A 13,107-nucleotide genomic window follows, 5' to 3' on the forward strand; every position below is an offset into this window, starting at 1 on the left:
CCGAGATTTATTCCCCTGCAGTCTATACATCCCCAGCCCGTGCACCTTGTTATCCCTTCACATAACACTTTCTCCCCTTCACATACAATTTCTCTGTCTTCTTTCAGTGCAGACCTGCGTCCTCACAAGACAAAGCAGGGTGGAGGGGATATGAGGAGATGTGTAGGAGCTTCTTGCTCTCATGCACACCTGTGACCACCTGGAGGGGGAGATGAGGGGGCGTGGCCTATCTCTGTCATTCAGTTTTGAAAGAACAGAGAAAAAAAAAAAACATGACATCTTGTCCACAGGTTAGGATTAGGCTGTGGACAAGATGTCATGTTTTTTTTTTTTTCTCTGTTCTTTCAAAACAGTCAGAGATCCAACACAGAACTACAGAACTTCCTGGCCCACAAACAGGTAAGAAAAAAAGACACATGCTACACAAACATATAATACATGTCAATTGCAAAAAACATGAACATTAAAAGAAGATGCAATATAGCCAAAAATCTTAACCACCGGAGTACCCCTTTAAGGACTTTGGGTGTATGGATACGCCCGTGGGAATTCCGGTCCCCACCGCTAGCCGGTTGGGGACTGGACTGAGATGCCTGCTGAAATCATTCAGCAGGCATCCTGACACATCACCGAGGGGGGTCCTGAGACCCCCCATGTCGGCGATCGCAGGAAATTGCATGTCAATTCAGACATGTGATTTTCTGCTATTCCGGGCTTGTCTCTGGTGACCCAATCGCCTGGAAAATAGGGATGATCGGAGCTGTCAGTGACAGCCCCAATCATCCAGAGGGATAGGAGTGCTGCAGCCTCCTCCTATCCCCTGCCATTAGTCAGCAATGAGTGCTGACCAATGGCAGTTGAAGATGGGAGGTTGCCATGGAAATACCCCGCTCTGCCCACCCCTGGATGTCGGGCAGGAGGATAAGATGGCGTGGGGACCACCGATTATCGGTGACATCAGCGGAGATCAGTGGCTCAGGTAGAGAGGCGACGGCGTGGAGCATCAATGAAGGTTGCAGTAAAGCGATCTTTACTGTGGCATTCCTAGTGGTTGCCAAACTGCAACTACCAGCATGCCCAGACAGCCAAAGGCTGTCTGGGCATGCTGGGAGTTGTGGTTTTGCAACATCTGGAGGGTCACAGTTTGGAGACCACTATTACATTGGTGCCCAAATGGTAGCCCTTCATATGTTGCAGAACTACAACTATCAGCATGCCTAGACTGCCCAGGCATGCTGGGAGTTGTAGTTCTGTAACATCTGTCCCTTCAGATTTAGCAATTTTCAAAATTTAGAAAATTGCTGCTATATTTTGAAGCCCTCAAATTTTTTCTAAAAGTAAAAATATGTCCATTTTATGATGCCAACATAAAGTAGACATATTGTATTTGTGAATCAATATAAAATTAATTTGGAATATTCATTTTCCTTACAAGGAGAGAGTTTCAAAGTTAGAAAAATTCTACATTTTCAAAATTTTCATGAAATTTTGGGATTTTTTCACCAAGAAAGGAAGAATATGAAGTAGAATATGTCACGAAAAAACAATCTCAGAATCATAATAATCGGTAAAAGCATCTTAGAGTTATTAATGCTTAAAGTGACAGTGGTCAGAATTGCAAAAAATGGCTCCATCCTTAAAGGGGTATTCCAGGCCAAAACTTGTTTTTTTTATATATCAACTGGCTCCGGAAAGTTAAACAGATTTGTAAATTACTTCTATTAAGAAATATTAATCCTTCCAATAGTTATTTGCTTCTGAAGTTGAGTTGTTGTTTTCTGTCTAACTGCTTTCTGATGACTCACGTCCCGGGAGCTGTGCAGTTCCTATGGGGATATTTTCCCATCATGCACAGCTCCTGGGACGTGACATCATCATTGAGCAGTTAGACAGAAAACTTCAGAAGCTAATAACTATTGGAAGGATTAAGATTTTTTTAATAGAAGTAATTTACAAATCTGTTTAACTTTCCGGAGCCAGTTGATATATATAAAAAAAAGGTTTTGCCTGGAATACCCCTTTAAGGTGAAAATGAGCTGCGTCCTTAAGGGGTTATTATGTTATTACGTTTAACAGACAAAATGTAGACCTCACTTCATTTAGTCAATAACACATATTGTAAGAGAATGCCCAAGGCATGTGTAGGTAATAAACTAATACTGATTACAAATGCAAAACCAATGAGAAATACACTTGTACAGGAGAATAGAGAATATTAGATATGTTTGAGCACTTTGGTAAGGCATGGCTCAGGTTTGCATTAACATTAAAGGGCATTTGCAGACTATTGGTTTTTTAGTCAGCTTCTTGCTTTTTAAAGATGAAATAGGCACAAAAAACGGCAGAGGTGCCAGGATACACAACTAAAATGGGGCATTGGATTGGCTTTTTATAAATGTTTCCTTCAGTTACATACTGTAGGTAACATTAAAACCAGAACTATATTTTACATAGTGAACTTATGAAAACCTATCATTAAACTGATTATTATTTCAGTGGAACCCGGCAGAAATCCATCTTCTTGTCACATTGATCTAATATAAGATGCTAACTGTGTGGGGCATGTCATAAGACATTTTAAAGGGATTATGTGAGGCATTTAATTGATGGACTATCTTTAGCATAAGGCCATTAATGTAGAGATCCAACTCCTGGTACTCCCACAGATTTTATACTTCTTTTTTTTGTGTTGATAAGATGGGATAATGTTATGAGTCCAATATATTATATTGGCTTTCTATACAATAATAAAATTGGATTATATTTTTTTTGCACAGTGACAATCCTGTTTCCTGGTGTCACAAACATGCTGTTCACTGGAGAGCTGTAAAAACCGCTTTTAGCGTGGAAAAGCAGCTTAGAGATATTACAAATAAGCTAAAACAGGTAAGTACTTTACTTTCTGTAATTAGTCCACAAATCTCCGTCCTCCACCCTTTTAAATTTCTTGTAAAGCATACATGATGAATAGGCACAGATTATTTTTTTATTACCTAACACGTACTAAAAATCATTGCTTTGGCAGGCTGTAAAGTTAGGGCACACATCAGTTTAAAAATGTACATACAGCTTGAATATATTCCTGACATATAGTGCTGATTCTTTGTAATAAATCCAATTGAAGTGTGATTACCAAGCTTGGATCTTGGGGACTGCAAATATATTGATACACACCAATACAGCTTCTATAGATATGTTTTATACACTGAAATCTCTGCACATTCAGACACGTCTTTTATCTCCCTTATTAGTCTGACTGGTGAAATCTATAACATTGATTATCTCCTTACAAATGCACTTGACAAGTGGGGGGAAATATTGGGTAGCAAGTGAGCATTCAGTTCTTCATGTGGATGTGGTGGAAGCAGGAACAATAGCAACTAAATGAGCCCAAAGGAAGAACAACTGGTGGCTAGTGTGGGAGGCTTACTAATGTATGTTGGGAGCAAAGGCTTACCATCTTATCCAATATTCAATTCCACAGAAGAGCTGAAAAGTTATAGTATGTTCCCACAGGCTGGAATTTCTGCAGATGATAACCCTCAGGGAAATGTGCTTGAGAATCTGTACCAAATCTCAAACATAAACATAGGAACTGAAAGCTTACCTGTCAGATCCCACAAAATATAAATTAAATGCCTTTATGCCCTTATCCCCTATATTAATCATAAAAATACCTATTTTCATTAGCTCACAGTGTTGGAAAATCCTCTCCGGGGAGGGGGTGTGTCCCTCCCTTGTGATGGTGAGAGGTGATTGGTGTGTCTGCTCATGCAGCCTTGTCTATGAGTCATCTCTTGTCCATGGCTCATGGACAAGCCTGATGCTGCTGCAGGACTGGTTAGTGTCCCAGTAGGTATAGGGACCCTTAGTGGTGGGATTTTCAGGAGCCGTTTTCTTTATTATATATTCAAAATATTTTAAGCAACTATACAAAAGGTCTTTAATTTTCTTCAGTAACACATATAAAAAGTTTTTCTATCTGACAGTGCCAATTTAAATAGAGGAAGGTGATATGTTATGATAAATGACATTTTCATTTACACCATGGGGGAGATTTATTAAAACCTTTGCAGAGGAAAAGTTGACCAGTTCTCCGTAGTAACCAATCAGATCGATTTTCAGAGGCTTTGTCAAAAATTAAAGGAGCAACCTGATTGGTTGCTATTGGCTACTGGTCAACTTTTCCTTTGCAAAGGTTGGATAAATCTCCCCCATGTGTACAACCGGGTGCTTGTGCATTCTTTAATAGGAGAAGATATGGCACCGGGATGTACTATAGAAGTTGCTCAGTGAAATATTCTGCAAAGAAATCTTGGATACTGTAGTTTATGTAGATGTTACTTTCAAATGAGCCCCCTACTTAAAGAGGAACTCTGGTACATAAGTAGTTATCACGTACCCGCAGAATTCTGCCTGCCCCCAGGCTTTCTCCATGCGTGGAGTGACCTCTGCACAGATTACTGTCGACCACTGCACGAAGTGGCAAACGCGCTCCTCGATGTGTATCTCCTGCTCTCCCATAGAGATACATGAAGGGGGGGCGTGTCAGCCAATGCTTCGTGCCATGGTCAACAGTTATCCGTACATGTAGAGAGTCGGGGGTGCCAGACAGGAGATCGCGGGGGGGGGCTCCGGGGTCAGATTCTGTGGATAGGGGATAAGAATTTTTTTTCCGGAGTTCCCCTTTAAACATTTTGGTAGCCCAAGTACACATTTTCACTGCAACATTATTTCCCAAATAAGTGACAGGATAATGCCCATTGCCACTCTGCAAAACCTGTTAGGAATGCTTTAAGGAACATGATAACGTTTGACTTTGCCTTCAAATTCCCCAGATGCCAAACTGTACACTTTAGGATGTGCTAGAAAACAAGTTACCAATTCATAGAAGCCCCACCTTACCACTTACATGACTTATAATCTGCTGCTAACCTTTTGGTGCAAGACCTCACAGGACCTTTTCAGAAGTGTTGAGGAGTCAATTGCTTAACGGGTCAAAGCTCTTGGTGGCACAAGGGGTGGGGATCTACATAATATTAGGCTGGTGATTTTAATATTATGGCAAACCAATGTTTCTTTGTTTTAATTGTACTTTTATGTATTTAGATGAAGAATTTTCCAGTGGAGACCAGTGATATTCCCAAGCATGAGTTGCTTAAATGTTGTCTGTGTGCAGGATTTTTCTCTAGTGTGGCCAGAAGGTAAGGCGATGCACATTTTAATTATATTTATATACTAGCAGAGTACTCGGCATTGCCAGTTTTTCCAGCCTAATGCAACATAGGAGGAATCTCTTGTCCTCCTATTCTGCTCTCCTATTCTGTCCTCATATCTGACCTCATATCTTATCCTCAGATGGGGTTGAGTTGTGATGAAGAAAGTGTAGGCTGTATAGTATAGCTTTGTGGGAGTGGGCATGACTTGTAAGCCCAGACAGATGCACAAAAAGGGTAGAAAATAAAAGGGGTGTGGCTTAAAGGGTTGGCGTGGCTTTGCAACATGTGGAGTAAGGTAACGGAAGTCCCATATACTTGCATGGGACTTGGGACAAAAACCCTATCCTTCACGTAGGTAAGGGTTAATTTAACTATCTTTTTTTTTTATTTGACATAAGTAACGTGCACCAAGTATAATTAAAATATCTCCAGCCATTTGGAAGCTATCCTGGAAAATATATTTCCCATTGACTTGCATGGGACTTTAAACAAAAACACAAATCCTTGCAAATGGGGGTGGGTTATGGTTAATCTATTTATCCTATATATTTTTTTTAACATATAAGTAACGTGTACTAAGTTTTATTGAAATATCTTCAGCCGTTTGGAAGTTGTGATGGAACATACACATTGAGTTAAATATATACATATATAGATTATTTCAATAAGTGAGTACACACTCTCTTACCTTTTTATGTTTTTTTGTGTCCACTCAAAATAATTCAACACACAGCCATTAATGTTTAAACCTTAACAACAAAAGTGAGTACAGCCCAAAGTCGAAATGTCCACCCTGGGCCCAAATAGCCATTTTCCCTCCACGGTGTGATGTGACTTGTTAATGTCTGTTAAACTCTGATTGGTCTCTGATAGTTAATGTCCAGGCAACGATATAACATACAAAATGGTCAATAAACATACCCAATATTTGTTTTAAGCTGTTGTCATTTTCTATGGGTATTAGGGCAGGTTTACTACCAGTAGTTTCCCCATTTTTTGAGGCTTATTTTTTTGCCCCGAAAAACATAACTCCAGTTTATGAGATTTTTGCTTTTGGACCATTTTTGGTGTTATTTATTTTAGTTTTTTGTGTCACAGCAGAAGCCCAAAGAGCTTCTTTTAAAAGGAGACTTATTTTTTGATTTTTGTGCCTCAAAGTAGGTGCTGAAATGTGTGCCAAATGTAGATGTCTTTTGCCATTTCAACAGCTGAAAATCCCTATAGAGAACATCTTCTAATCTGGACAGTTCCTGACATGGACTGAGGTAGGAGTATAGAGCACTGTTCCCGAATGAAAAACCGTACGACTTCCGTCAGGGCATTGGCTGCTGAGAAGTACTAAAAGGCTATTTTTCTTTTTTATTTTTTTAAATAAAAGTAATTTATTAACCTCTAAATTTCTGGTACCAGTTGATATGAAAGCATTTTTTATCTGGAGTGCCCCTTAAAAACATTACTGTGTATGCAAAAAAAGATTTTTTCCCCCCATTCTATTCTATAAAAAAAAAAATACTACCTTTTCTGTGCTTCTTTTGAGCAGTAAAACACCTGTTTTGAGGCATGTTATATCCCAAAATAACATTGGAAACATAGTCCTAGTGCTGTGCCTCTGTTGGCATTTAATAATCACAATGGGGGACATTTATCAATGTTTGCTTATGTATTCCTTTTTTTAGTTATTTTTTTCCTACAATTTTATTTGCTTATGTGTGACGTATTTATCAACTGGTTTCAGCCTGTTGATAAATTTCTTTCATGTAAGCAATTTTTTTTTGTTTTGTTTGGTAGGGGCTTTTTCTGCTCCATGTCTGAGCTGGAGTAAATTTAGTAGCTTTTTTCATGCAATGTGACTTTTTTTGCAACTTACGCACTTGATAAATCTCTGACCACTGCAAGTCAAAAATCACTTTTTACTTTGGTAAGCAAGTTTCTTTTATTTTTGCTTAGGGCACTGCACAATCAAAAAGTCACACAAAAAATAGAGTTCTGGTGCTAAGAATAATCCACATATATTATTAGTCTATATTACTGAGGCTGCAGTCCACAAATGATATGCAGACAATACAATATGATTCAAAATCACTCACACATGCCCCCCTCTTCATGTTTCAGCGGATTCCTGCTGTCATCAGGAGGAATTATGGGCATGCCCTATTAGGATATTTTTGTGCTATTGGCATTTGCTGCATGTTCTTTCCTAATGCTTGCTTAGTGCTAGAAAGGTGTATGTTCTTTTATAGCTGATTCTGCGCTAGATTGTATACCCAAATACAAGTGGAATTAAGTCATAACAAAGCTTTATTCTCTACATACAAAATAGACAACAAGATGTCTATTTTATCAGCTTTGAGAGCCAGTGTATAACAAAAGAATGTTTGTTTAGTGACCCGAACTGGGTAAATTTTTATATTCTGCCTAGAGTTTCATTTAAATACATTAAGAAAAATAAAATCTAAAAAAAAAACTGAAGGTAACTTGAGGAAATGCCACATAGTTTTTAAACTGATTCTGCATTTATTTAAAGGGTTATTCCATGATTCTTTTTATTTGACTATGCTACAGGGGCTGTAAAGTTAGTGTAGTTTGTAATATACAGTAGTGCCTGTACCTGTGTTTAATGGTGGTCTCGCAATTTATATGTAATCTTTGCCCCGATTGTTTGTTTATTTTTAACACCATACAAAATGAGTGTTGTCTTCCCAGGTTGCAGTGCAGCCCGAGACATCACATCACTAGTCAGGTGTTGAAAGGGAGCCTGTCTGAGTTTCAATGGGTGGAGCGACGCTTGGTGGGAAGGAGGTCATTCTGCAGTGAATTGTAGTTGTGCAACAGCTGGAGGCATCCTGGTTAGAAAACACTGGTCTATTGTTTAAAGCACAGCAGAAAGGCAGCTCACCTGTGCTTCAATGGGTAGGGTGGCTGATGTGTGGGAGGGAGAAAAGTGACCTCACACTTATCAACAAGGAATCCTGGGAATTGTTGTTGGAGGGAGGGAACTTCAGCAAGAAATAGTCATTTAAAAAACAGAACAAAAATACATCAGCCTTTTAAAAGACTCACAACCCAGCTATTTATCTCCAAGATGAGCACAGATCCTACCTAAGCATGTCCATAACTGTCTGGCTAATGTACTAAAATCACCTTATGGTGGATAACTCCTTTAAAGGGGTACTCTGCTGCTCAGCGTTTAAAACAAACTGTTTTGAATGCTGGAGCTGGCGCCGGGAGCTTGTTATGTCATAGCCCCGCCTCCTCAGGACATCACACCCCGCCCCCTCGATGCAAGTTTATGGGAGGGGGTGTGACTGTCACACCCCCTCCCATAGACTTGGATTGACGGGGCGTGACGTCATGAGGGGACGGGGCTATGAGGTCACAAGCTCCCGGCATCGGCCCCAGCATTCGGAACAGTTTGTTCCAAACGCTGAGCAGCAGAGTACCCCTTTAAGGAACAAATTTACCAAACGCCCATATGGAAAAAAAGGTGTGTCACCCTTAAGTTTAATAACTGGCTACACCACATATTTTAGCAATAATTGCAGCCAGAACCTATAATTTGCTATTAGTCTTTAATGTTGCTCATATCAGAACCTCTTTAATTCAGATACATTTGTTCTGTAGGTTCTTGTTATTGACACAGCTTTAGTCATACCTTTAAGTGTCCCCACACTCTTATACTACTACCACAATTATTAAGAATTGGCACAATTTTCTTACTTTGGGAGGCTTGTATTTGTTTTACGCCAGACATAATGCTGCGCCAGAACTTATCTATCCGTAGGACATTATCATCAATGGCTCCTATTTTTGCTCAGTCTCCTTCACGTTGAAAATATTATTGAACTTGTTAAGGCTAGAGAGGTCTGCAGGTTGTGTTCATGTCATTGTCCGCATTACATATCAAAATAAGTTCAGTAACGTTCGTCTGGAATATTGGGGCCTAGAAGAGAGTAAATACCCGTTTATAACATGGTCTTTTTTGTCACTGCATGATAGCTCCTGTTGAATGCAAATGCAAACCCTTTATTTATATTATGCATACACTTTTGTACTGTACTTTTAGGTCATTAGGAAGGACATTCTGTACAATGGATGGAAATGGCAGCATGGTACACATCCATCCTTCTTCAGCAGTGAGTATTTGAATAAGTGCATAGAGCGATGCTAGTTTGCATTAGTTACTTTCATTTGTTTCATTGTTGTTTTCCTGAAATTCACTCCTGTGATACATTCTTCACTGTCCCCATCTTTTTTTTTTTTTAAACATATTTCATTTAAATATTTCAAATATAGAGAAAAAAAACACAGTTTCTAACAACATACAAAGGTGTGCATGTATATAAAATATTCAAATGTCAAAACAAAGGAAGATTAAGGCCGCAAATACAGAAGAGGTCCCCATCTTTAGTAATAAATTTGCATATACTCCGCTGGTCCTCAAGAAGCATTCTTCCCTGCAGCAGTCTCTGTGATGTAGATTTTGAAAGCTGCTGATCTCTAGATGTTAGAAGGGTATGTTGCTTCTGGGCTTCTAAGCATCATGGATAACATTTTTCTTTCCCCCCCCCCCCCCAAGTTGTTTGGACAGGAGGTTAATCTGGAGTGGATTTTATTCCACAATGTTTTGGTTACATCGAAGATATATGTTCGAACTGTGTGTCCTATCCGCTATGAATGGGTTAAGGATTTGCTTCCAAGACTGCATGATGTAGATGCCTATGAACTGAGCAGTGTGGCCAGGGAAGAGGTGACCCAAGAAGAGCTTGCTAAATGGAAATCAAGAGAGCACACAAAACACAACAATGGTAAGATAATTTCCTTATAAACAGTATGCAAAATACGTATATTGCTTCTTCTGTCTCAAGTAACTTTTTTACTCACTCTGTGTACTGCTTGTGCAATAGTATTCTTTATGTGGCTTTCTGTATACTGATGCTTTCCAATATAAATAATCAATTGTGAGGTTTTGACACTTTATTTTTATACTTTGTCTAAACGTACACGTAGCCTTCCTCACTTTCAAGAGGACGTTGCCTATATTTTTTTTACTAGTTAAAGGGGTTATCCAGGAATCGAAAAACAGAGATCATTTCTTTCAAAGACCACACCCTATCTGTCTCCAGGTTGGGTGTGGTATTACAACTTGGCACCATTCACTTTGATGGAACTGAGCTGCAGAACTACACCCAACCTGGAGACAGACAGGGCGCGGTCTTTGAAGTGAATTATCTCTGTTTTTCGATTTTTGGATAACCCCTTTAAGTAATAAATTACCCTCTCCTACTAGCCTTTGGACACTGTTTTATGTCTGTATTTTTTGATAGAAGGATCAGAAGCCTCAATGAAGAAAATGAAGAGAAGAAATGATGATAAGTCCATATGTGATGCGAGAGCGCGCTTTCTTCAACGCAAGCAACAGAGAGTTCAAATTCCAGGTTCTCATCAGGGAGAAAGTTGACAAAGGTGAAGCTATGGCCTGGTTATATTATTTTACAGGGGAATGTGGCTTTTATATAGATTTACATATAGACCACTATGCAACTAATCATTCAGTTGTTTGGTTTAGCATTTTCCACAAGAAAACGTAAACAACGCTTTTCATGAATCTCTTCATAGTTACAAAGTACCAGCCTTCAAACATTAGGTTTCTGAATTTTCACAGGTTTAAATTATTTTCTGTCAGGTTACTATTGCACCTTGATGACCAGAATAGCAAAGCCTGCTGTATTTTTACTGTTTCACTGTTTGGATGCCATATCTGGTGCATTTTTTTAACCAAAGAAAGAACTGTGTTTTTTTTTTTTTTTTTGTAATCACAATACAATTATACACTTGTACACTGATTTTAATAATAATGCTGACATACTTTTTATAGTCTTCTGTAACACCAATAGATAACAAACAAATATCGTTTAATTCTATTATTTATTCATTTAAATCAGTTATCTCTTGCAGTCTCACTGAAACTCTGAGCCGTTTATTTGCATACTGAAAGAAACCTTCTACCCTGGTGCCAATACTATGAAATAAAAAGACACACAGAGAGAGCATTTTGCTGAAATTATATGCATTATTATTTTTAGGGGTTGTCTGAATTTATTTTTTTTATGTAAAAGGGGTAAACTGGTTTTAAAATAAAAAATTAAACAAGCTTTATTTACCTCACTGCCACTGCCATTGCCATTCTGACGCTGCCCAGATATCTGCTGATGTCCGCCTTTTGGTTTAAACACAAGAAATGGTGCGTGATAGCTATTTCACGCCGCATCTGGTACTTCCTCAGTGGTATATATATATACCACTGAGGAAGTACCAGACGCGGCGTGAAATAGCTATCACACACCATTTCTTGTAATTGTAATATATATATAACAATTTGTTCTCGTTTTGGATGATGTTTTTTTTCTTTTTATTACATCCATAGTTCAGCAAAGTTAACAAAACAGCAAAAAAAAAAAAATAAATGCTTAAAGGGGTACTCCGGCGCTAAGACATCTTTTCCCCTATCCAAAGGATAGGGAATAAGATTCCTGATCGCGGGGGGGCCCGCCGCTTGGAACCCCCGTGATCTTTCACGCAACACCCTGTTACCATCAGCCCCTGGAGCATGTTCGCTCCGGGTATGATGACTGTCGATCACGGGGCCGGAGTATTGTGACATCATGGATCCGCCCCCGTGTGACGTCACGCTCCGCCCCCTCCCATAGGCTTGCATTGAGGGGACGGAGTGTGACGTCACACGGGGGCGGAGCCTTGATGTCACAATACTCCGGCCCCGTGATCGGCAGTCATCAGACCCGGAGCGAACATGCTCCAGGGGGCTGATGGTAACAGGGTGCTGCGTGAAAGATCACGGGGTCCCCCGTGATCAGGCATCTTATCCCCTATCCAAAGGATGAGATGTCTTAGCGCCGCAGTACCCATTTAATCCTTTAACAAAAACATAGAACAAATACAGACATACACTGCCCAAAAATGGAAAATGAGTTTATAATTTTAACCCATTAACTTCTATAGGCAGAACATACTGTTGAAACATGAATGTTGAAAAAAAAATTTATATATAAACCTCCCACATCAAAAACGGAAATGTGAATAAAACCAAATGCATAGCCACTGTTACATAAAAACAGACTTGTCTCTGTATGCATGCTTATACAAGTCAGTCATTGAGTAGGCACACCCACTAGAATCAAGCTAAATTTTTCCACAAAACGATGTATTAGACTTAGTTTTCACTGATCAGACTACATGTTAAACATATGGGGACCCTTTGAAATACATTCCAGTTGCTATTTTGTCACAATATCTGTTGAGCTCTGTTTGCTTATTGTTTTAGGTCAGGTGTGTGTGTTTTTACAGGAACAACCATTCAAGGTTTATAGAAAATTGCTTGTAAAGTACAAACTACATGACATGCCTCTAGACGACCATTTGCGGTCTGTGCTACATAATTGCCCATGAAAGTATATAAAGTACAAAAGACGCACATGTTTTACAAATATGACCATGTAAGCAAGACCTTATGCTGTATCACATTATATAATGTCCTCACTTTAACTGACCATGTAAACAACAGGAAAACAAAATGTACAAGTGCACTATTCCTAGGCTTTGCTGACTTCCTTTTGTAAGATTTTCATTGTCTATAGCATCACATTTGTTTTCATTAGATAAACTGAAGCAGTGAACAAGTGAACATCATTAGACTTAAAGGTTCTGTAATGATTAAGGTCAAATGATATATTTACAGGGATGTTTTGTTGCAAATCTACAAATCTCCTATGATATTTATTCACAAACACTACTCTGGGAAGCTTACTGCATGTCAATTTAAAGGCTATAGACAACTTTGCAACTGTGTAAATGGTTTTCATTAAAGAGGTAT

General features: G+C 39.0%; 1 protein-coding gene across 6 annotated transcripts in view; it reads left to right on the forward strand.

Moving 5' to 3' along the window:
- The window catches only part of DHX40 (DEAH-box helicase 40), a 56,919-nt gene extending 45,461 nt beyond the window's left edge, over window positions 1-11,458 (forward strand). For 2 of the 6 annotated variants that reach the window (XM_056556657.1, XM_056556655.1), the window contains exons 14-18: window positions 2,778-2,886; window positions 5,110-5,204; window positions 9,283-9,352; window positions 9,796-10,024; window positions 10,544-11,458. In XM_056556657.1, coding sequence (XP_056412632.1) covers window positions 2,778-2,886; window positions 5,110-5,204; window positions 9,283-9,352; window positions 9,796-10,024; window positions 10,544-10,677 — 637 coding nt within the window. In that variant the 3' untranslated portion in view covers window positions 10,678-11,458. The remainder of the gene's footprint in view (window positions 1-2,777; window positions 2,887-5,109; window positions 5,205-9,282; window positions 9,353-9,795; window positions 10,025-10,543) is intronic. The other 4 variants (XM_056556658.1, XM_056556656.1, XM_056556659.1 and 1 more) reach the window with 4 other exon arrangements.
- Window positions 11,459-13,107: the final 1,649 nt, after the last annotated feature.

Source organism: Hyla sarda, chromosome 2 (assembly GCF_029499605.1).
Source record: "Hyla sarda isolate aHylSar1 chromosome 2, aHylSar1.hap1, whole genome shotgun sequence".
In the NCBI taxonomy this organism is placed as follows: Eukaryota; Metazoa; Chordata; class Amphibia; order Anura; family Hylidae; genus Hyla; species Hyla sarda.